The 23918-nt window shown below is 38.5% G+C and overlaps 1 protein-coding gene and 1 long non-coding RNA gene across 4 annotated transcripts; one reads left to right on the top strand and one right to left on the bottom strand.

Moving 5' to 3' along the window:
- Positions 1–408: 408 nt before the first annotated feature.
- On the bottom strand, positions 409–7607 carry LOC122869278 (deleted in malignant brain tumors 1 protein-like). Of its 3 annotated transcripts, XM_044182100.1 has the most exons (5): positions 7534–7606; positions 7302–7337; positions 6961–7086; positions 994–1128; positions 409–822 (listed from the first exon to the last, which is right to left on the bottom strand). In XM_044182100.1, the coding sequence occupies exons 1-5, from the start codon at positions 7574–7576 to the stop codon at positions 509–511; spliced, it is 654 nt and encodes a 217-aa protein (XP_044038035.1). In that variant the 5' UTR covers positions 7577–7606; the 3' UTR covers positions 409–508. The 3 variants fall into 3 exon arrangements, with proteins under 3 accessions (XP_044038035.1, XP_044038038.1, XP_044038036.1); XM_044182103.1 differs by lacking the exon at positions 994–1128 and having other exon boundaries at positions 7534–7607; XM_044182101.1 differs by lacking the exon at positions 7302–7337 and having other exon boundaries at positions 7534–7591.
- LOC122869287 lies at positions 1135–5657 on the top strand. Its single transcript, XR_006376280.1, has 2 exons — positions 1135–5490; positions 5577–5657. It is a non-coding gene; the product is annotated as an uncharacterized LOC122869287 (long non-coding RNA).
- Positions 7608–23918: the final 16311 nt, after the last annotated feature.

Raw genomic sequence — 23918 nt, 5'->3', positions numbered from 1 at the left:
TATAATTTGGTTTACTCTGATTGGTGTTTGGAAAGCAGTGTTGTTGTGAGACTGGTCAGAGTGTGTCTGAGAGGGGGCAGTTAGTCTCAGCACCAACTGACATAGGGGACTCTTTGCTGGGCTCAGCTCTTGGGTTTGGAGGGTGTAAATCACTTCACTGGCTCCCAGTGCAATAAAGAATCAAAGTCAAACTTCTAATATTAGTCTGTATCACTTAATGTTTTGGCTCCCTCGTAGCTTTCCTACCAGCTAACAGACTACAATCCAATCACAACTCAGACTTAAAATCAGAACGTTTCTGTTTTTTCATGTTTATGATTGGTTACCCTGTGTGTGTGTGTGTGTGTGTGTGTGTGTGTGTGTGTGTGTGTGTGTGTAATGGATGTTGTAAACTGTAAAACTGATCAATTGACAATATCACAGTTTATTTAAAAAAATGTTGGCAGTCGGTCAATAGTTGAGTCCTTTATCCACAATAATCAATGTGACACTGTTGACCAGTAGAAACTTAAATGTTTTGATAAATATTCTCATTTTCTCCATAAATGTCCACAATTTGTTCAATACATGGCTGGGTTACATTTACATAGTCTTCTTCATCATCACTGGTTTCTCCTTCATCTACATGTTCCTCTGTGTTGTCCTCTATAGTAACAAAAACTGCAGGATTTATATACTTGTCTGCAATCTCCTCTTCCTCATAATCATGATCACTGTCCTCTTCCTCCTCTCGTTCTACTTGCTCCGTCATGGGGTCCACTGGCTCAACGTTCACATAGCCCCTCTCTTCCTCGTCATCTTCACAACTGTTCCTGACAGTCACTGAAACACAAGCATCAGAACAAATTTGTCATAAATATTAACTTAAATCTCTAAAAGCCACTTAATTCCTTATATACATTTAGATATAACTGTCGTGTGTGGTGAAAACACTAAAAGCCAACAGCAACAGTTATCCATAATATCATGTACTGTGTCCTGGTGAGCACAGACATTGAGTTAAGATGGGGGCTCCAGGCTGCTTGGCTCGTCGTCTTCTCCTGAGGACTAGACAGACCACCAATAGGAGCAGCAGAAGCAGCAGCAGACCCCCACCTGCCACTGAGGAGACCAGCGGCAACAAAGGAACTAGGAGAGAAAAACATTTAACAGTAAATACTTAATATACAATATACAAAATTCCATCATTCCATTATGCTTTGGTGTAAAGAGGATGTGTCATGGAGGAGATGTATATGGAAAGTCATGTTACATGAGCTATTAGCACTTGCACTGTTACCATGGATATACAGACAACAGTCATCAAATTACTAAATATGACGATTGGGTGGCAAGATGTAAAGTTATGAGAAAGACAGTTTTTCTATGATTTCTAAGCACACTGATGGATATTTCTCCTTGATGGACATTTCTATCACTGGAAAGAGCATGTTGAGGTGATTCCACCAGGGGGTGCATTACAATTTAACCAGCCCAGTATCCATGGGAATTACATCCAATTTACATTTTACATCAGACTTTACGTCCAATGGCAACATTCAGTGTTGTTGTGCAGTTGTGTTTATGTAGTGGAAAGTAAATGAGGACGAGAGGGGTGGGGAAGGGATCAAAGTCATCCTATAAAGTCATATCTATCTATCTATCTATCTATCTATCTATCTATCTATCTATCTATCTATCTATCTATCTATCTATCTATCTATCTATCTATCTATCTATCTATCTATCTATCTATCTATCTATCTACTTGCCTGGTACTTGCCTAACCCTAACTACACCTACATACTGTCGTTGCCAGGCACAGATATTTTAGAAAGCCACTGAACTTAATCTGCAATTGTGCAGACTTGTCCAATATCAATGCTGAGCGAACCTGAAGAAGTTACCAGAGAAACGTGTTGTTCGTTGCTAATTAAGTCACAGTAAAGTGCAGACAGTCATTTGACCTTCATCTGAGAATTGCCACCTTAACGCAATAATGAGACTCACTCCCATGATCCTTGAAGCAATGATGTCAGGAGCAATAGCTCTCAGGGACACCTGAGGCAAATTAGTCCCAGGTAAGGGGTCAGACTAAGAGAGAGTCTAAAACTGTTTTGGAATGGTGACTTCTGAAAGAAGCTAGGCTGAGGAGAAAGAGGAGCTCGCTGGTGAGGCCTACGCCTATGGGACCAGGTTAGGTTCAGCCAGAAGGGATGACATGGGGCCGGCACCTTGTGGGCCTACCACTTGAAAGGCTGGACATAACCGATTACATGCCAGTTATGCAATTTGTGGACTTCTGCGCAAAACAAACACCATGTTGGAGCATAAGGTGGTTCATAAGTGTACCTAGTATAGAACACCATAGGTGTCAATGATTTTCTTTGTAGTAATTTCATCAGATCAGATCAGCTGTAAGTTTTGGGGTGAAGGACGGTGTCAAGCTGAAGAAGGAGTCTCTAGTGAGTGAGAGCACAGCTTCTCCTTACAGCAAAAATGTGTCTCAATTTTCAAATACTCAAATGTTCAGGGATGGAAACCGACTTTAGATGTTCAGAGGCTAGTGGTGTTAGTTTCTGTTTTAGTTTTAATTCAATTCAATTCAATTCAATTTTATTTATATAGCGCCAATTCATGACAGAAGTTATCTCATTGCGCTTTTCCTATAGAGCAGGTCTAGACCGTACTCTTTATAATATTAATTACAGAGACTGGCAGATTTATTGCACTCTGGCTTTCAGGGGAGGTACAGTACAAATAAGCATTTAATTAAAGTTCAAAGGTAAGCATATTCCATGGTCAGTTTTGGAGGAGATACATCTGTCATAAAAACAATCAGAACTATGGACAGCTTCAGCAGAGAGACAGAGACTCTTTATTAGGCTACCGTCACCTCTAATACAAAATATCACAAAGAGAAATAAAAAACTTACACTCACCACTTACTGAGAAGTTTAGGCCTGTTTCTACATAACCAATTTGTCACTGCTTGAAAAAATTGCTATGGAAAGCTGTTTCCTACATGCATTCTATTCCAAAATCATGTTTGTGTGGCTGACATAAAGGACTATCCTGCTTCACAAAGGTGTGAGATCGGGAATGGTCTTCACTGCATGCTGATGGACAGAGAAATACTCACGGCAGAAATAATGAGAGAGAGGCTGCTGAACTGAATGTGCTGCTTTGGAGGTGCGATCCAGTGGCCAACACTGCACAACTGCCACTTCTCATGTAAACAACTGAGTGCAACACAATGAATGCCTTTGAGGAGAGACTGTCTGTAAATGCGGGCCATCATCAGCCAGCTTTTCACCCTGTCTTCAAGTCTGTTTCAGAACAACTACAAACACTTTTAAATTCTAACGCGTTCGGACGACAGATCATTCTAACTTGTTGATCGAGCATAACCCGACCCTTAAATTCTCTTCATCCCTCTTAATCATTCTCACACTTAGCGGTTTTTTGTTTCCTTTCAATTTGGTTCTGAAGCATTGCTGAGAGAGAGAGTTGCTGTCTTGATTGGCATTTGATAAGAACCATGTTTTGGCAATACACATCAGGCCATCAGTCACACATCTCTGCTAATACCTCATATGCAGTCTCTAGGTTTAGTCATAAACCAGAAAAAGAGTTGTCTCACTAGCAGTCAAAACGTTTGTGTTCTTGGTCTGGAATTGGATTCCATCAGCAGCTAAGAGCAGTTATTACTATCCCATTCAGTTAAACTCTATCGCTATTTCAGTTGAATCGCATTGTTCTTCTCTGTCACTGCCAACACCTGCTGGGATTTATGGCCTTTATGATACCAGCAGTGCTTCTCAGCATGCTGATGAAAGTTTCAGAACTGGTTTCATACCAGATTAAATTAAATATGACAACCTTTTGTCGCCTCTAACCTTCTTTGATATCACTCATTTTAAATGGCAGTATAGCCAATCTCACATCACACCTGCTGTCATTCACCTGTATTGTTGCATATTTTGAATGATGATGTTGTGATCATAAAATAATGATTTTATCTGCAGCTCAGCAGCTTGGTAATGACTGCTGGTCAACGTAGCATTTATGAGTGGCGATCAAGTTTCAAACTTTTTTGTGTTGTCTGACAACAGAAACAGTCAAAATACGTAAATGAGATCAACGCACTGAATTTGGCTGCATTAAAACACTGAGATGGTTATCACAGAGAGCCTCTCTGTGATCACACCCTCTCTCTCTCTCTCTCTCTCTCTCTCTCTCTCTCTCTCTCTCTCTCTCTCGCTCTCACTAGTTTTGCTATGTATGTGTGAAGATAAAGTCAACTGCCAGAAAATAAATGCATTAATATACGTTTACAAATTTTTCAGAGATATGAACTGCTCCAGCAAAAATAGACTCAGAGCATAAAGATAGCGGAGCGGGGAAATGAGCAGAGTGTGAGACGCTTCAGACGCAACTGACATTTGACTGGAAAATACCCAGCTCTCATGCTCTTATTTTACGCAAAGTGCAGGAGGGAAGGAGCAGTCGATTTTAGTGGGGAGAAAGCGGGGCCCAGCAGCTGTCCTTTTCTCCGTGAAGAAAACGGTAAATCCATGTTTCTTCCTTCTGCAGGCAAAGAATGTTGTGTGGAGTCAACAATCGGGTTCCAAAGAGTGTTTCAGCAAAGACAAAGCAGTCTGTTGCTCATCCAGCGAATTGAGACTGTACTAGGAAAATAAAAGTTCAACACTGAGTGTCTCCTGCAGCAACCGCGGTCACAATGGAAAGCAGCATTCCTTCTCGAGGTCCTGACTTCTTGGAGGCGATGACGTCATAGCTGTGTGCCGGGATTTCATGTGCTGTATTGAACGTCTCGTCCAATAAGAATCCAGTGTTTAGATTCAACTGAGATCTCAAGTTGGCTTTGACCGGGATCTTGCATCAATCTTACACCAAAGTGTGAATTAACGGCTGGTGGAGACCAGGCGCCATTTCACTGTCTGGCCTTTGTTTCCCATTCAGGCCTTGGGTCAAGACTTTGCCTTTCCCAGCTAGGCCGCTGTCTTTTGTTCTCTGTATAACTGAAAATGACTTAATGATGTCACGAATATGAAAATTAGCACATGGCGTAATCCAGTGACATCTAGTGGCTTTAACTACTTTCCATTGAAAATAGTTGGCAACACTGAAGTCAATGCTGTTCTTAGACATAGACTATAACTGCTGTACATATTTCTTTCAATTAATAAGTTCTATAATTTCCTTACATATTATTTCTGTCGTTTTAACATGTTTTTTGTTATGTTTGTTTAAATTAATTCATGCATATTGAGTGCTTATGTTAAGTAGGAACTAAAGTACATATGCGTTACACACGGACATTTTTGGAAGATGCAACAGGAAAATCACGGACTTTTGGTGAGAAGTTAATATCTTTGCATGAGAATTTAAAGTTGTAAGGAAGTTGCAAAGAAGAAAGATGTTTTTTGTATTTTGATCGGGGTATTTCAAGAACTCATTCCCTCTTGGTTATATGCAGCCAGCGAGGTATGTAAAGTATTCCCGAGTGTATTTGTATAGAGTTTTTTGCAATATATGTGAATGTGTTTATGTTTTACATTGTCATACTGTAGTTTGACGGTGGATTTCATTGACGGTGAACGTGATAGCGGAGAAAAGAATGAGAAAGGCAATAAATCCATCAGTATCCAGAACCATGGCGTCGTTTATTTCCCGGAGAGAGTGATATAGACACTGCCTATTACAGTATTGTATAATCAGTCTACAATCAATGCCTTTTTTCACAATAGACAGAGAACAGATAGAGAACAATACCTGAACCAACTGTACACATCAAAGATGGTGACAGCCTCAGAATGCTTAGAGGACATGGAGATTCAAAATGCATAATGAAAATGAGGCTAAAATTTTGCTGATAAAAACTAGATGAAAATGTCTTTAGTTTTCGTTTACTACAAATAGACTAAAAGTAAAATCAAATGACTCAAAAGTCATTTTCATCAAGAAACTAAAATTAAATCAAAATCAGGTGCTAAAAATAACACTGCTGCTGAGCAATGGCACATGCATAGCTATCACTTTTGTCAGTGGGTTAGAGAGGTTTTAAGGAAGCAGACTGAAAAGCCACTTCATTTAAAGGTTTTTGTTATTTGCTTACTAAACTCTACATCTTCCCTCTCTCATAGTTTTGTGCTTTCTCGTTTCTCTCCTCTCTCCTTCTGTCGCTTTCAGCAGGTATTTCTACCTCCGGAGCTGCAGAGACTGGATCTTTGGTTGTGGGCCACATTATCATTATCCTCATTATTATTCCTATGACTATCATTCTTGTTATTATTACTTTATTAATGTTAATATTACCACTACCATTACATTATTGCTATTTTAAAATTCTAGGTGGAATTTGCATTGTGCTTCCCCCCTTCTCTCTCTCTCTCTCAAAACCTAACACGGCAGCGGCAGATGGCCGCCCACCATTTAGTCTGGTTCTGCCCAAGGTTTCTGCCTGTTAAAAGGAAGTTTTTTCTTGCCACTGCTAATCTGACTGGTATGACCAGGCACAGAACACAGAGAATGTTCAATTTTTGTATCATGTGTGGTTTTAGTGTTTGTCATTAGATTGCAAAATTAACTGTTTACAGTTTTGTAAGATATATTGTGTAGAAGTTATTAACAAAGGAACAAATGACTATACCCACCAACCAAAAACATTGTAGAAGTATCCTAACCATAGTCAACTATTACATTTATTCTCTTTAGATTACGGTTCCATTTATGGTGGATCAAACAACATTTTCCCATTTAGACATTCTCCTCTTCAATTCTGAACACAGATGCTGCAAGTAGTGGCTACCCATTGTTTCCCAGTACTAAACCTCAACTTCAGTGCCAAACATGCACTGACAGACATCACAGGCCACACTGACTGAATGATAGAAATGTAAAACAGTAGAGCAAATGTTTACATTTATTTGATATTCTAAAAATGAGTTTTCTCACCTGAACAGACCACACCAGCGTCACTGTGTGAACAGTTGTGTGTCCCAAATCCTCCGTGCTCACACTCAGTTAGAGACCTTTCACGTCCTGAACAGTCCACATCACCGAGCCAGATTTGTTTGGGTCCTTCACCAAAAAGGGCTGATTTAGAGGTACTCAGAGCCCACAGCAAAACTGTCTGCACACCACCTCAGCATCATTTAAGTCCCAGCTGTTATCACACACTGTTCCCCAGGTACTGTTGTAATATATTTCAACTCAACTTAACATACAACATTTCAAAATGTACACAGCGCATAAATGAAAAACTACAAGGATTTTACGCAAAGGAATGGACTGACCTGCAGCAGGTAAAGATAAGGTCAAGAGAAGAGAGACTGCAGGAGATAAAAAAAAATGCCATGTATCATTGTATAAGTTGAAACATGCTAAAATATCAGACATCCTTCTTAAATTAGCTTCCTAAATTAATTAAATGAAATGAGAACTATGAGGATTTTCAAACTGAACGAAACTAAAGTCATCCTTCCTGTACTATCTGTATACAAAAACAATTCAGAAAATGTTTCTCACCTATGATCAAACAGAATAAGTTTCTGTGTCGTGTGCTCCCCATGGCCGAGACAGAAAGGAAGCTCTCAGTGGCAGAGCTGTGGTACAGAAACACTTCACACTGCTGTTCTTCCTGAAACACGTCTTCTTTTCAACTAAGTTCAATAACTCAGTATTTTAAAACTATACTCTTTAAAAATATTCTCTTTGCTGTAGATTAACAAGTTCAACAACTATAAAAAAGTAAATATTTAAAAAATATTAAATAAGTAATATTTTTAAAAATATTTAAAATTTGTCATTTTGTGCTTTGAGAAATTTATTTTTAACACATGACTATAGTTTGTTGGCACTTGTATAGAAGTTCAGTTAATGCGAATTCAGCATGAACGTTTAGTAAGAGGTGGATCATTTTTTCAACTTCAAGAGCCCCAAATGCATCCAACATAAAATGTAATATTCCACACGACACTCATATTTTCTGAATTTGAATCCATCCTGCACTCTTAAGTAATTTTAACAACTGAAAACTGTTGTTTGCTTCTGTTAGATAAAATGGCAGAAGTTCATGAAATTTCAACAAAAACTAAATATTTAAACCTACATCACCAGGACACATTCTAGGTATGGTCACATTTGATTTCCGTCCTTCAAATATTCACTCCATTTCCCATCCACTTCTATTGAACATGTAGTGTAAAGAACAACGGAAGAATTCTAAAGTATGTTTACAGTTTCGCTGCGATCTCCAGCTGGCTCCGGCAGATTGTGAGTGCAGGTAAATTTCGTTGAACGGAAATGAAATATGACTTAAGTCTCTCTGTCCCGCAGGTCCTTTCATTTCTGTAAAACTTTCCTGCCTTTCTAAGGCTGTGTTCCGTTTGGAACTGGGATGTTGACAATTGTGACATTGGGTGAAGGTTGGACAAAGTACCTTTTGTCTGCCTTCCCTTAAACACGACACCCAGACTTGGCCACATTCTCATGGTATAACTTTGATGTATTTTGAGCTTCAAGATTCATTGATTACCTTGGAAATAGTTGTTTGACAAAGAAAAACTTTTCTGGCGGTTTCAGCTACATCCCAAGTATGGAATTTCAGTCGATGTATATGAGGGGATGATGGTAACCCCTGTCTCTGTTCAAAGATGATCACTGGTATGAATGTCCTCCTTGAAATTCTCTTCCACTGATTCCTGGTTGATGACCTCTGACCTCTTCCCAGTCTATGATCATTGAGTCTCTTGTCCAGGGTTCAAACGAGATATATTTCATATATTCTTTCCATCTTCAGTCCTAAAGACCCCTCAGCATATCCATCATTGCAAGCACATAATAAGCAGCATTTATGTTATGACTACTTGACAAGGAGCAGGTAGTAGACAGCAAGGTCACTGTGCTGCCCTACAAACTTTCCCATCGGCCTCAGCTGTACTTTGTGTTTAGTGCTAATTTGCAAATGTTAAACTAGGATGGTGAACGTGGTCAACATTACACCTGCTTAACATCGCGCATGTTAGCATGCTGATGTTAGCATTTAGCTCAAAGCACTCCTGTGCCTACAGTCCCACAGAGCTGCCAGCATGGCGAAGTCTCTTAGTCGTAGTTGCTCTACACTAGAGCAGTCTTGTATTGTGCAGTAATACTGTGAATGTCATTTGTTACATTAATCCCGGAAGAACAATAATGCTGATAGAGAGGTTATGTCATTAAAGGTACATCATTAAAATACAGTATGAGAGGGACTTTTAGGTGAAACCTGTCAATGCCATTTGCCTTTGTCATCTGGCATCAAGTCTACAAAGTGTTTCATGACTTTTGCAGGAGAATCACACCCTCACAGGAGAGTTAGATAGAGTATAGACAGGGAGGGTCACACATACTGTGCACATACTAAACAGCAAAGGACATAATAAGGAAGTTGTAGGCAGTAGCGTTTAACAGTCCAACCTCAATGTTTCACTGACAGTCTCTTAAAGCCACAGAACCACTTACACGGCTGAGAAAAAGTATGATGGGAAGTAACACTGGTTCCTGCTCAAATATTACAAACTTATCTATGCATTTATTAACTCAAACACAAGTTTATAAAAACTACTTGTGCATGTTCGACAGTTAAAATCTTTTTTAAATCGTTTTCTGAACTAGCAATGAACTCAATAGTTCTCAGTATTGGATTTGAACATTGAAGAACATGGGCAGTGCATGTTTCTCTTCTACATATTGCAAACAGGTTGAAATTATGATTCCAAATACTGAGCATACCAAATACAGTTACCCTGTAAAAATCAATAAATATTTCAGACAAGAATATAAGAGAGAAAAGGAAACAAATTCACAGACAGATGATGGGCGTTTTGCCAGAAAGTAAGAAGTTGATATCTGGATATGTATATGCAACCATATGTGTATGCTGTGTACATGCAGTCCGTTTAACATTTAACCATGACAAATATGGTAAATGTTAAATGGACTGCATGGAAAGGCAACTATGTAGTGTTCACATGACCAAGGACCTTTTCTCATTTCTTGAAAACATAAGATTTATGTAACATGAGAGTCTCTTGCAGGAGGCAACTAGTTGCTACCCTGTGGGGATGACTGATGGCAGCTGGTGTTCTCTCATAGGAAGCCACTGGCTGCTACACTGAAATTTTCAGTTTCAGTTTTCATCATGCATGTTCAGCCCCATAAAAAAGTGGGCATTCACAAACAACTGCATTTCTGTGTGAACTACTAATCTGGGAAATCACTGAGGTGGTATGGCCTGGCCCATAATAAATTGAAGCCATCCATCTCCTAATTTTCAAGGTTGGAAGGGAAAACTGAGGAACTGAAGAACAACGTACCACCACTGGTTACCTCTCAGGCTGCTTACTTCCCTTGACTGCTGAATTTACCCCACCAATGGATATTGACAAGGAGATGTCATATTGGAATAGTATGTACTTCTTGGTGTACCAGTCATCTGCGGCACCATGGCTTGATTTGGTGTGGCTCGACGGTCATGATGTCCGATAGACCCTGTTTACTCTGGAGAAGATGTATTAACAGTTATTAGGCTACCTATCTTAGACTGTAACAAGCTTTGCACCGCAAAGATGGACATATTTCCACAAATTACATTTGATTTAAATTATGAATGGTCGTCAGAGGACGAAGAGAAGGAAAGAAGCCTGGATACTTCAGCGCAAAGCTCCTCGACAAATTAGAGAAGAGCAAAAATGAAGCCAGCACTGTAAGGCAAAAAACATGGGCTTTGAAATGCTTTCAAACTTGGTCTAGTCTAAACAATTTAACCATCAATATTCAGTCCGTTAATAAGACTGAGCTGAATAGAATCTTGAGGCAGTTTACCTCTCTGCCCGGTAGCATCACTCGAAAAATAAGAAACTGTCTGATGCAGAACTCGAGGCGAGGGAGCTCATGGCAATGAGTGGGCACAGAGGTGATGCTTTATATCAACATACAAAAACTATGCTATGAATTGGGATTTATAACCTAATGAGTCGTGGAACATAAAAAATGTAAACAAAAAACCTGTTTGTCTTGCAGCTCGCTAAAAAGTTACTGGAGACCATCAATAGAGAGCAGGATCCGATGGAGCAACATACTGTCTGATCAAGCTGTTAACTCACTGGAATCACACATGCCACCAAAGCGACTGTCAACAGACTCTTATTTCACTGGTTGCACAATAAATTGAAACATTAAGATAAATGTACATGATACAAAGTAGCTGGCCTGCTCTAACCTGTAAAGGCACAAAGTAGCAAGCTAGTGTGAAGGAAAATGTTTATGTGTTGCTTGGCAACACGGTTCACTTGTGGAACTATTTGTGTTATCTTCGGCACTCAGCCTGCAGCCTCGTACCTACGAATCACAGTCGTGCTGATATCCAGTACAACAGCACTTCCTCTCCTGTGATATTGATTTATTATACCATGATTAGTCTCTTTCCTTATTAAATCTTAGAAGTAAAGGAGACAGCCAACTGAGCACAATTTCCTAAACCCTGACTTATATATGACACTGAAATTGCATTTTGATGACAGTTATTATCAGTATCTAGAAAAGTATTTCAGTCATAGTTAATATCTGTTCTTTACTGCAGTCTTTTGGTTTGAAAGGGAGAATTTGGAAACCTATGTCACGTCTGATTTGTTGAAGACTTTTAAGATAACCAATGATTGGCTGATACTGAGATGCTGCATCATGTGACAATGTACAGCTGTGTTATTACATAACAAGACAGGGGGCTGCATCTATTTCACAGCAAATGAGATAAAATCAAAGATGTCCCCTAAAGAAAGACAAGCCACTTTTTTGATGTGGGGGTGAAACCTTTTCACAGGAATATCTTTGATTAATCATTACTCTCTGCCTGCAGACAATTCAACCCACTTCCAGCTCGAAGTGTTTGGGTTTGGGGCAGGGACTGAGAATGTGTCCCCTCATTTCACACCCCTGGTCTTCATGCTGTAGCTAGACAATTGTAGATTAAAAACTGAAATCCAACTCTGGTATGCAGATGTTTGTACCACACAATGTAACACAAATATGAGTCAGTCCTCTCAAGCTGGCCCTGTGCCCTCCACAAGCATAAACACATGCATAAACATTCAAAAATACATCAAGTCACTATACGGATATCCTGTAGAATGCTCGAGAGAATTAGTCCTCCACAGTGACTCGGTGTGAGAGTTTGGAATTAAACACAAAGAGTCTATAGTCTGAACACACAATTACTGAATCCAGCACATATGGAAACAAGTCAGGTGTGTGGGTTTATATCATTATACATTCTCCTTTATTAAGCAGAGCAGAATTGAAATAACAATAACTATAAAAAGTTTCCTTCAAAATAAGTGAAAACACAAAATAATAATGTGGCGAAAAAGGAGAAAATTTGTAAAAAAAAACAAACAAACAAAACAAGATCTTACAGGGTTAACTGACTATATTATAAATTTACTAGACAAAATAGAATCTGGAGATCCATAACACATTTGATGCTTTGTCACCTCCCAGAATGACATCATCTATTGACTTGATGTACAGAAATCACAAACAAAGACAGATCAACACATTTTATCAATGCTACACTACAAACGTTTTATATTGTGTATAAATCATATGTCTGCATGTTTTAGCAAGGAAATATACACAATCACTTACTTACATTAGTACATATGTACAGCAATGTGCTCAGCATATCTGCATCATTAAAACCAGGTTACGGCTGAATAAGACAGCCCATGGTTTTAGTTGTTACCATGTATATTTGACCCACTGGTTCAAGCACACTTCTCTTCTGCATTATAAAAATGTAAAAGCCCTGACTGAGCTGATAGATGGTTGTGAGAAATCCATCTGGATGTGGCATAAGGTCAGAGGAGGTCCTGCTCCTGGGCTCCTTCCTCCTTAGCAGGCTCAGCAGCTCTGACAGCATCAAGGTTATAATAATCCACCTCAGTCGTCTCCTGTTTGCCTGCCTTCTGCCTACTCGTGGCCTGGAGAGACATGACAGAAGATGTGATTTGTAGGTGTGGAAGATTTGGAGTTGTCTAAAGGCACCTGAGTAACGAAAGTTAAGTACCAAGTAATGTATCGCGTTACTTTTGCTGATGAGTAATTAGTAAAGTAATGTAATTACTGGTTCAATGAGTAATGTGTAATGAGTAATTCATAACAGTTTTCAAGTAACTTCCCAACAATGTCTGTGTGTGTGTATATATATGTATACAGTGGTGGAATGTAACTAAGTACATTTACTCAAGTACTGTACTTAAGTACAAATGTGATGTACTTGTACTTTACTTGAGTCTTTTCTTTTCATGGCACTTTTTACTTCTGCTCCACTACATCTCAGAGGAAAATATTCATTGCATTCACTACATTTATCTGACAGCTTTAGTTTACTTTGCAAATTAAGATTTTTTTTGCATACAAAACCTATGAAGAGTTTATAAAATATGATGTTTTGTTATAATTAAACTACCCAACAGTTTATGCAAGTACAAGTGAAACGATTAGTCGATTAATCAATTAGTCGATTGACAGAAAATTAATTGGCAACTATTTTTAGAATTGTTTGAGTCATATTTAATGCACAAACATTTCATGGTTCCATCTTCTCAAATGTGAGGGTTTTCTGCTTTTGCTTTTAATTTATATTATTTTGTGTTTAAATTTATTTTAATGCATTCATTTTGAGGTTTGGACAGTTGGTTGGACAAAACAAGCATTGTGAAGACGTCACTTTAGGCTCTGGGTAACTGTGAAGGCATTTAACTATTTTCAGAATTTTTACAAACCAAACAATCAGTCAATTATCACAATCAGAATCAGAAATACTTTATTGATCCCCGAGGGGTAACTCTTTTGTTACAGCTGCTCACTATCACGTCAGTGCACACAGAGATGAAGTACTAAGCAAATCAGAATATAATACACTATAATACAGGCAAGATAAATTAAGTACCAAGTGAATATAAGTATAAAATTAAAACAAGTGTAAAGTACAATTAATGGGGAAATTAATCCATAATGGACTGCGCGCACTCTGCCCTTGCACTCATTGCACATGAAAATGTGTTTTGAGGGAGTGGCAGGAAGCCTGAAGAGAGGGGGTGGGCTTTTTCGGTTGGATACTATAAAAATCTAGTTGTCTCTTGCTAGATTTTCCAAAGTTACTTCCTCCAACTTTCTAGCCCCACTCTGCACTCTTCTAATTTACACACAGTTTGAAAAGCCAAATGCCTTCTAGTGCTGGCAGCAAATATGAGAAACTCGATTAAATACAGAGAAAAAAAGAGCAAATGTAAAAGGGAGGGAATTAGACAAACAAAAAGGTAACTTTATATCTAAATTGTTAATTTTCCTTTTACAATTTTGTTTTCCAATGTCCTTCATCAGTCTCCTTCTCTTTCCCCACATTTGGCTGATAATCCTTGAATAGTATAGTATAGCACATATTTATTTGCCATGTTCCCTTTTAATTTTAATTCTGGGTAAACTTATCCTCCATAGTTTGAATTAAAAAAGTCAAACATGGACCTTAGCAGTCACTACCTCTACCTCTCTTCACCACTGTTCCAGCTTTAAACGTGACATTCAGGATTTGAATGCATGTGTAAACGGTGCAAGAAGACAAACTATAGAAACACTACTACAAGCAACGGATTCTGTAAAACTTTATGTGTAATGTTAGTGGGTAAAGCATGGTATATAATAATACAAACTGGAAGAGTGGCTCCAGCACATTTCAGGAAGAACATATGAAGTCTCTGTCCAGAAAAGTGCAGTTCTAGGAACAGCTAAGATACTGTGCAGAACCCTCAAATTCCTAGGTCTCTGGTAGAGGACCCGAGATAGAGGATGACACCCCACAGGGATACGAGTATTAGGGCCAGAGTTATGTAAAAAAAAAATAAAAAATCTGAGATTTTGAGAATAAAGTGGTAATATTTGAGGAAAAAATAGTAATGTTATTTGAATAAAACTGTAGCTATGTAACTTCAGTGCCCCTTGGCAACATGACTTTTGTGACAAGACAGTTGTATGAGGCCATGGTGTCCTATAGAGAGCTCAGCATGGAGGGGTCAGTGGACCTAACATCTAGGTAACAATCAGCATAACAATGAAAAGAGATGCCATGTCGATGAATGATGTACCCCTGGGGAAATGTGTATAAGAAAAAATAGAAATTGTTTCCAAAATTGACCCTTGACACCATACTGCATGAGTTGCACACAGTGTCAATTTGAACCATTCATTTTGTGGATCTGTGGCTTTAAAAAAACTAGTCTGTGTCAAACACACTGAGGACTGGGTGTTAAGTGCTACCACCTACAACTTCCTCTTCATAGCTTTGATGTACAGTATTCACAGTATGAGTGTACAGCAAAAAGCTTTGCCATAGAATCAGCTGTCGTACTAGTATATTGTGCAGTAAGGGAACATTAATGCTCTGCAGGTATCTGACTAACCTCAGTCTGACAGCCACCTCTATGTACTTTTGTGTCTTTATTACGCAATCAAAAATAGATCTGACAGCAAAATTATCGATACTGCAATCAAAAAATTCTTTATTGCAAGTAAAATTAATTTGTTAAATCACAAATTAAATGTATTAATGAAAAACGGAAAGCTTTGCTTTTGAAACGAAAAGCTTTGCTTGCTGTTAGCTGTCCCTCATTAGGGGGACCTACACTAAAAGATGTAAGACACTTCCCTATTGGCCAGCCTCGATCAGACAGCTTGGTAACATCCACTGTTAGCAGACAGAGTTTTGAAGTCCATGGAGAAGACGGAGCAGAGCAGAAAGAAGACAGATAATCAGTGCACAGGTATGTTTACACATGACTTCCATCTTAGCGATAGCAAGAATGTTATGCTTGAACTGGTGCACGTCGATTGAATTTGTTTAACAATCTGTGATATTGTAATGGGTTGAAAAAAATACAGGTTTTTAAGTTTTTAAGCCATGTTTCTAAGCGTGGTGGCTGAGTGTTTATCTTGTCACCTTACCTTCTCAAAGCTGAAGAAAAGTATCGCTTGTCTGAAAGCCGAGCTCAGAGAAGAAGACAAGCTCATCCTGGAGTTCTTCACTGTCGCCTCGGTCCAGGGAAAACACCTCACAGTCCTCAGCTCCTCTGGCTGTGGCAACCAGAATGTGACCATCCCATCTCACTCCCCTGACTGCTCCACTCCAGTACTAGTTAATGATCCCACTCTTCCACTCTTCACTCAAGGGCATTATGAGTCTTCTAATGCCCTTGCTGCTGATTTTTTTTTATCACTAACTCTTTTAACTTTCAGTAACATGTGTCTGGCCAAACTCATTCCTGTGGCCACACCTTAGATCTAGTCTTGAGAATACCATCTGTGGAAATCAGGGACGTGTTTGTATCTGATCACCTATGCATTGTTTTTAACTGTGAATTACAGGCTGCTAGTACTGAATTATCCCACTCTAAGTACACATGTGCCCTTGAAGAACATAGTGCCTCAAAATTCTGTACACTGTTCAATTCTCCTGGCAATGTGTTTCCTGACTCCTCCAACACCAACGATTTGGTTTATTCTTTTAACTACCTGTGTTCTTGAACCTTAAACCTAACATGGCAGCGGCGGATGGCCGCCCACCATTGAGTCTGGTTCTGTCCAAGGTTTCTGCCTCGTAAAGGAAGTTTTTTCCTGCCACTGTCACCAAATGCTTGCTCATGGTGGGATTTGTTGGGTCTCTGTAAGTAATATTATAAACAGTACGGTCTAGACCTGCTCTATAGGAAAAGTGCAATGAGATAACTTCTGTTATGAATTGGCGCTATATAAATAAATTAAATTGAATTAGATCTCATAGCTCCTCTGAAAAATTGACCAAATTCAAAGACTAGAAAACAGCCATGGTTAAATGACTGTAAAAGCTGTAAAAGTAAATGCAGAAGAGCAAAACGCAGATGGAAGAAATCAGGTCTCCAGGTCCACTTTGTGGCTATGAAAGAGTTATTACTCCTTTATAATGAATGAAGGATGCAAGAACATGTAATTTCTCTGCACTTATTTCTGCCCATCAGCACAACCCCAAATTCCTATTTAAGACTGTGGATCCAGTTAACCCAGCCTATCCTTGTGCCTCTGATTGTGAAAAGTTTCTTTTGCACTTTGCAGGAAAGGTGAGGTTAATAAGATCCGGTATTACTGCCAATCCTGCCTTTTTAGATGTGGATCACCCACTCAGGGATTCTTTGAGCAATTTTTCTGCTGTTACTCTGCCTGAACTAACAGACATCATCGTAGAAAAGGTTTCAGTCGTAGTCATTTGGAAACTGTTTTCAGAATCAAGACATTTCGACTCCCATCCGGAAGTCATTCTCAATTGTGAAAATGGTCTGAGAACTCAGAAATTTAAGCTACTCTGTGTTGCTTAGGCCCTGCCCTCAGGGAGGAGTCTTCCTGAATGTCTGCTGTTTACCCTGCCTAGTTTCACCTGAAACTGACCTTCTTTTGTTTCCATGATGGCCTAAGCAACACAGTAGCTTAAATTTCTGAGTTCTCAGACCATTTTCACAATTGAGAATGACTTCCGGATGGGAGCCGAAACGTCTTGATTCTGAAAACAGTGTCCAGATGACTACAACTGAAACCTTTTCTACAATAGAACACTTCTGGACGAATGAGGGACTACACCGTCTAACAGACATCATGTCTCTTATGAGAGTATCCTCCAGCCCTCTGGATAAAATCCCAACTAGGTTTTTTTTTTGGAAGTTATGGATTGTATTGCACCCCATTTGCTAACAATTTTTAACCGCTCACTGTCTACTGGCTGCATCCTAGATTACTTTAAAACTGCTTGTGTCCAACCAGTCCTAAAAAAACCTGGGCTTGATCCTACCCTCCTGGATAACTATCATCCAATCTCCAAACTGCCTTTTATTTCCAAGGTTCTTGAAAAACTTGTATCTAAGCAGCTTCTTGATGCTGTGGAAAACAATAATACCTTTGAAAAGTTTCAATCTGGCTTTCGTCAGCACCATAGCACTGAGACAGCCCTTCTCAAAGTCACTAATGACCTTTTAATGAATGAAGACACAGGCATGTGCTCAGTTCTTCTGCTGCTGGACTTAAGTGCTGCCTTTGACACAATTGATCATGGCATTCTTTTAGATAGACTGAGGCACTGGGTGGGCATATCTGGCACTGCACTAGACTCATTCTCATCTAATTTGTCCAATAGGAAATTCTGTGTCACCATTAATAACTTCATGTCATCCTTTTCCCATATCAACTATGGTGTGCCTCAAGGTTCAATTCTGGGACCAATACTGTTCTCCTTATATATGCTCCCCTTGGGTGATGTCATCCGCAGACATAGTATCTCTTTTCATTGTTATGCGGATGACACACAGTTGTACCTCCCTGTCAAGCACCTTAGTACACTGAGTTCTTCGTTCGTTCAAAATTGTATGTCAATACATTTTCAGCTCAACTGAATAATAATAAAATTGAAATCTTTGTTATTGGACCCCAACACATCACTAAACAAATACTGCTGTCTACTGGTAACTTGTCACAACATATCAAGCCTGTTGCAAGAAATCTTGGTGTCCTGTTTGATAGCAATTTATGTTTTGAGCAACATATAACTAAGCTTGTCCAATCATGTTTTTATCACCTCAGAAACATTGCAAAAATCCGATCTCTTTTAAATCTTAAAAGAAACTGTTGTACATGCTTTTATCTCCTCACGCCTCGATTATTGTAACAGCCTGTTCACTTGTCTTAATCAAAAAACTTTGAAAAGACTGCAGACTGTACAAAACTCAGCTGCTAGGCTGTTAACCAGGACCAAGAGGTACGATCATATCACACCTGTTTTAGTCTCTTTACATTGGCTCCCTGTTTGTTTTAGGATTGATTTTAAGAGCGTATTGATTACTTTTAAGGCTCTTCATGGCCTGGCACCAGATTATATTTTAGACCTTTTAGTCCCTTATGAACCTTTATGTAGTTTGAGATCTTCAGGCAGGGGTCTTCTGTCTGTTCCGGAGTCCAGGATGAAAACTAAGGGGGACAGAGCTTTTGCCATCAGGGCCCAGAGGCTCTGGAACAACTTGTCCGAAGAAAGTAGGCTGTCTGAGTTATTGACTTCTCAATTGTTATCAGAAAGCTTATCCTGATTTTACCTGAGCTGTCTGTTTATTTTATTGTTTTTTTATGTATTTTATCATTCACTGTGGTATTTTATTTCTCTCTCTGTGAAGCACTTTGTACTTTGTTTTGATAAGTGCTCTATAAATTAAGTTTTATTATTATTTATTGTAAGAGCAGTCTCAGTGTCCATTATGGAAGAAATGTGCCAGCCCAGAGTAACAGCCAGTAGGTTCTATGAGATTTGCCATGGGCGAGGGAGTACAACAAACTAGTGCAATGAAAAGGGTTCTTGAGCGTGAACCTCAGGTGCTGGAACAATACTCAGAACTGTTTAATGTAAATGTCTCACCCTGTGGGTTTGTCATACATCCCAATGCTCCTCACCTTGGTGCCAGCCCAGATGCAAAGGTTTATGACCCTAATGTGTAGCTTGTTGTTTTGGGCTTGCAGACTTTAAATGCCCAGACATCTGTAATATTTCTGAGGCGGGGCATGTCAAATTTGTGACTGGCCAGGCAAAACTGAAAAGAAATCATAAATTTTACTGGCAGGTTCAAGGTCAACTAGCAATAACTAGATTGAGATGGTGCAATTTCATTACTAACATTGAGGAGGACATAACAGTTGAAATAGTCTGGAGGTATGATGAAATCATAACAGATAAAAGAAAAGGTGGACCTTTACTTTTTTGGTACATATATGGATGTGTATCTCCAGACAGCTAAATGTTAACTGTAACACCAGTAACTTTTTGTCTCCTATACTTGTCAGATATCTTACCTATATATCTAGGAGCCTATATGTGTAAATATTTATACATGTAATAAATTCCAAGAGACATGTTTTGGGGTTTTAAGTATTTTAGCAAATTGATAATTGTCATTGGAACTGGTCTTGTTAAATAATGTAGAAACAAATATTAAAACTATTATTTTAGCTCACATGAGTGACTGTTCTTGGCAAGTTATATATATATACACAATTGTATAGTTACTGTATTTTTGTATTTGTAATACTGCAGAACTACATAAGATAGTTGTAAACAAATGGGTAAAATGCACTAACTAAATGCTCCTGGCCTAATGAGCTCACTATAGTTATATTAACCTACAGTTGATAATATCAGTCAACACATATCAAACATGAATTCATGCTTTTTGTGTATCTAAAGACAGTGGTGGAGGAAGTACTCAAAACCTTTACTTAAGTAAAAGTAGAAATACCATAGTCAAACAATACTACTAATAATAAAAGTTCTGCATTCAAAATTATTAAAAGTACAGAAGCATTATCAGAAACATTTACTTGAAGTATCAAAAGTAAAAGTACTCAGTATGCAGAATGGCACATGTTGTTTTATTATAGAATATTATATTATTCTGTTTATATCACTAACAGAATATTATATACTAAGAATATTTTAATGTTGTTGTAGTTCATCAATGTGGAGCAAATTCTAGATACTTTGTATACCACTGGGTAGATTAGTAGCACAGTACTGCATCATATCACATCAGCATATCATGTTTTTTATGTCAGTTAAATTTAGTGGAATAAAAAGTACAATATTTGCCTCTGAAATGTAGTGGGGTAGAAGTATCAAGTAGCATTAAATAGAAATACTCGAGTAAAGTATATAAAGTAGTAACTAAAATACTTAAGTACCTGAGTAAATGTACTTAGTTACATTCCACCACTGTCTAAAGGATCATTCATTAGTGGCTACAACATTTAACAATAACACATTCATACTCTAAGCAACAGGTCTGTGGCCTTTCAAATCAAGTGGTCCCTGAATGTTGGTCACCAAGTAGCAGTTGGTCCACAGCTGGTTGACTGTCCCAGACAAGGTTAGAGGAAGAGTGTTGTCCCAGATATGATAGTCTTTCACTCTTCTGATTGCTCTTTCAACAAGAATTTGAAGCTGAGCTATGGCTTGTGTTTTCAGAGCTTCTTTGCTGAACTGTACTGTGATTTTAAAGGGAGGTATGATCAGCTTTTCCCCACGGTCAGCCAGTGTCTTCTCAATAGTGAACCCTTTATCTGCCAAGCAGCCATCGCCCGGCTCCAGTAGGTCAAGTATTCCACACCGTTCAGTGAGCTCTCGATCAGTCATCCTGAGAATGATACAAACAAAACAGCCATGATAGTAGTAATGTCTTGCTTTAATTTATCAGTTATTGTCATAGGGTTTTACACACAAAGCATAAATGTTATTAACAACTGATTCCATTCAAGCACAAGCTGTACAATACTGGACAACAAGTAATATTTTATCTCTCACCAGTAACATCAATAATACCGTGTCACTAGACATTCCCATACTTATAAAGCTAAGTAACCATAAAGCCATATTCCCAAAGGTAATTTTGGTTGGTTGGCCAAAAACCGGCAAAAGAAAATGCAAATAAATGCTTTGTTTCCATCCACTACCGTAATGTGATTATTAGGAGTTCGTTCATCGTGATAAGCAGTAGGTGGCGCCAATTTTCCATTATAAGAGAGCACAACAAGATGAAAACGTAATTGAATGAGCGTCAATCAAACCTCAAATGGTGAAAAAAACAATGTAGAAAACACGATGGAAATGTGACATTTTGTTGTGTTTGTTTCATGTATTAATGTGAAGAAGGCTACAATCTCCTCATCGCTCCACACAGATCTGACAGGTCACAGGTCTGCCGCTATTATTAAAATGAAACAGGTGGATAGAAGCCTAACTAACGTTAAGCTGGCTACAGGCTGATAAAATAATACAACACATCACGAATATAGAATTAACTAACGTTAGATTGTTGAACCTATATAGTCCTGTTAACTAGTAGCTACATGCACAACGTCATGCAGGCTAATAGGCAGCCTTATTAGCTTATTGTGCTAAGCTAGCATCTACAGGCTGACAAAGTAATGTATTATTTTTAATCCATTACAATATCACAGATTGTTAAACAAAATCAATCGAAATGCACCAGTTCAAACATAACATTCTTGCTATCACTAAGATGGAAGTCATGTGTAAACCTGTGCACTAATTTTCTGTCTTCTCTCTGTTCCCACTCCGTCTTCTGTCTGCTAACAGTGGATGTTGCCAAGCTGTCACTCTGATCAAGGCTGGCCAATAGCGGCATGTCTTACATCTTTCAGAGTAGGTCCCACCCACTTTCAGTTTCAAAAGCAAAACTTTCGGTTTCAAAAGCAAAACTTTCAGTTTCAAAGCAAAGCTTTCAGTTTCAAAAGTAAAACTTTAGATTTCAAAAACAAAACTTTACACCAATCGTCAGACTATTTTTTTTAAAGCCACAGAGCCACTTCAGTCTGTGGCTGCAGCTGGGAAAATGAATGGTTCAAATTGACACTCTATGCAATTCATGCAGTATGGTGTGCCTCAAGGGTCAGTTTCTATTTTTCATATACACGCTTCCCCACGGGTACATCATTCATCGACATGGCATCTCTTTTCATTGTTATGCTGACACCCAGATGTACCTCCCTGTTAGGCCCACTTACCCTGCCATGCTGAGTTCTCTACAGTACTGCTTATGTGTCAAATTTTTTCTTTAGCTTAATTTCAGTAAAACAGCACACCTGCCAACACTCCTGTTTTCCCCGGGTTTCTCATTTATGGACTAAATTCATCTACAGTCCAATTGAAAACTTGACAAGAAGTAAGAACAAAATGGCTGGGACAAACTACATGCAGACTACACTAAAATGCTGGGCAGCATCCTGGCATTTATAAAGGTAAGCTAACGTTACGTTCAGTGTTCGTGTTGCTATTGGTAGGAATAATTACAAGATCAATGATGTCTGTCAACCATAATTTTCCTTCAGATATTTGCCTAAAAAATATTACTACGTTAATTTTATCTGATGTTTTAGCTGCTCGTCCCAAGCTGAACTCAGGGTTAAAACTAAATCAAAATCAGGTGCCAAAATTAAGCCTGCTGTACAGAACTCAGCTGCCAGGCTTTAAACAGAACCAGGAGCCATGACCAAGTCACACCTGTTTAAACCTAACACTGGCTCCCAATATGTTTTGAATTGGCTTTTCATGGGCTTGCCCCTCGCTATATATCTGAACTCTTAGTAACATATGAGCCCATAAATCAGTATCATCCTTTAAATCTCCTCTTCTTCAAACATACTTTTATAGCATTTAAAGCATATCCTGATTTTTATTTTATTTTACCTTGTCGTTTTTCTTTTATCTTACATTACTAGAATTGTTTTATTATAAAATCTAATTATGTTATAATTTGCTGATTTAAAATTTGCTGCCATGTGTGAATCACTGTGTGACTTGGGTTTGAAAAGTTTAAATAGAGATTGGTATTACATACACATAATGCTGCAGATATTATGTGGACACTATTTGGCCTTATGAAAACCTGATCCAGTTCACAGTTTACTTCTCCTCTCTGATCTGCAGACCTGTTGCAGTATCCAGTACGAGCCACTAGAGGCCATTACAGTACAGGTTTTCAATAAAAGAGCAAGTCCACTCTATCATTACCTACAGTCCTCCCATAACAGGATGTTTTTTAGGTACAGTGGCTGCATGAACCACATCTTTTGTTCATTGTAGTTATTTTGGTTACATTTTTAGTCCTAAGTGCACAGTGCTGTGATGTTTTCTTCAGCTCAGCTTCAAGGAAAACACTATGTACAGTGTGTTTGTGTAATGTCAAGCTGGAAATGTAAAAAGGTTTATTCTCAAGCAAAAATCTACCTGTGTAGGAAAGAAA

This window comes from Siniperca chuatsi, linkage group LG21 (genome assembly GCF_020085105.1).
Source record: "Siniperca chuatsi isolate FFG_IHB_CAS linkage group LG21, ASM2008510v1, whole genome shotgun sequence".
NCBI lineage: Eukaryota > Metazoa > Chordata > Actinopteri > Centrarchiformes > Sinipercidae > Siniperca > Siniperca chuatsi.
The sequence above is the reverse complement of the archived record's forward strand: the minus strand, read 5'-3'. Positions and strand labels throughout refer to the sequence as shown.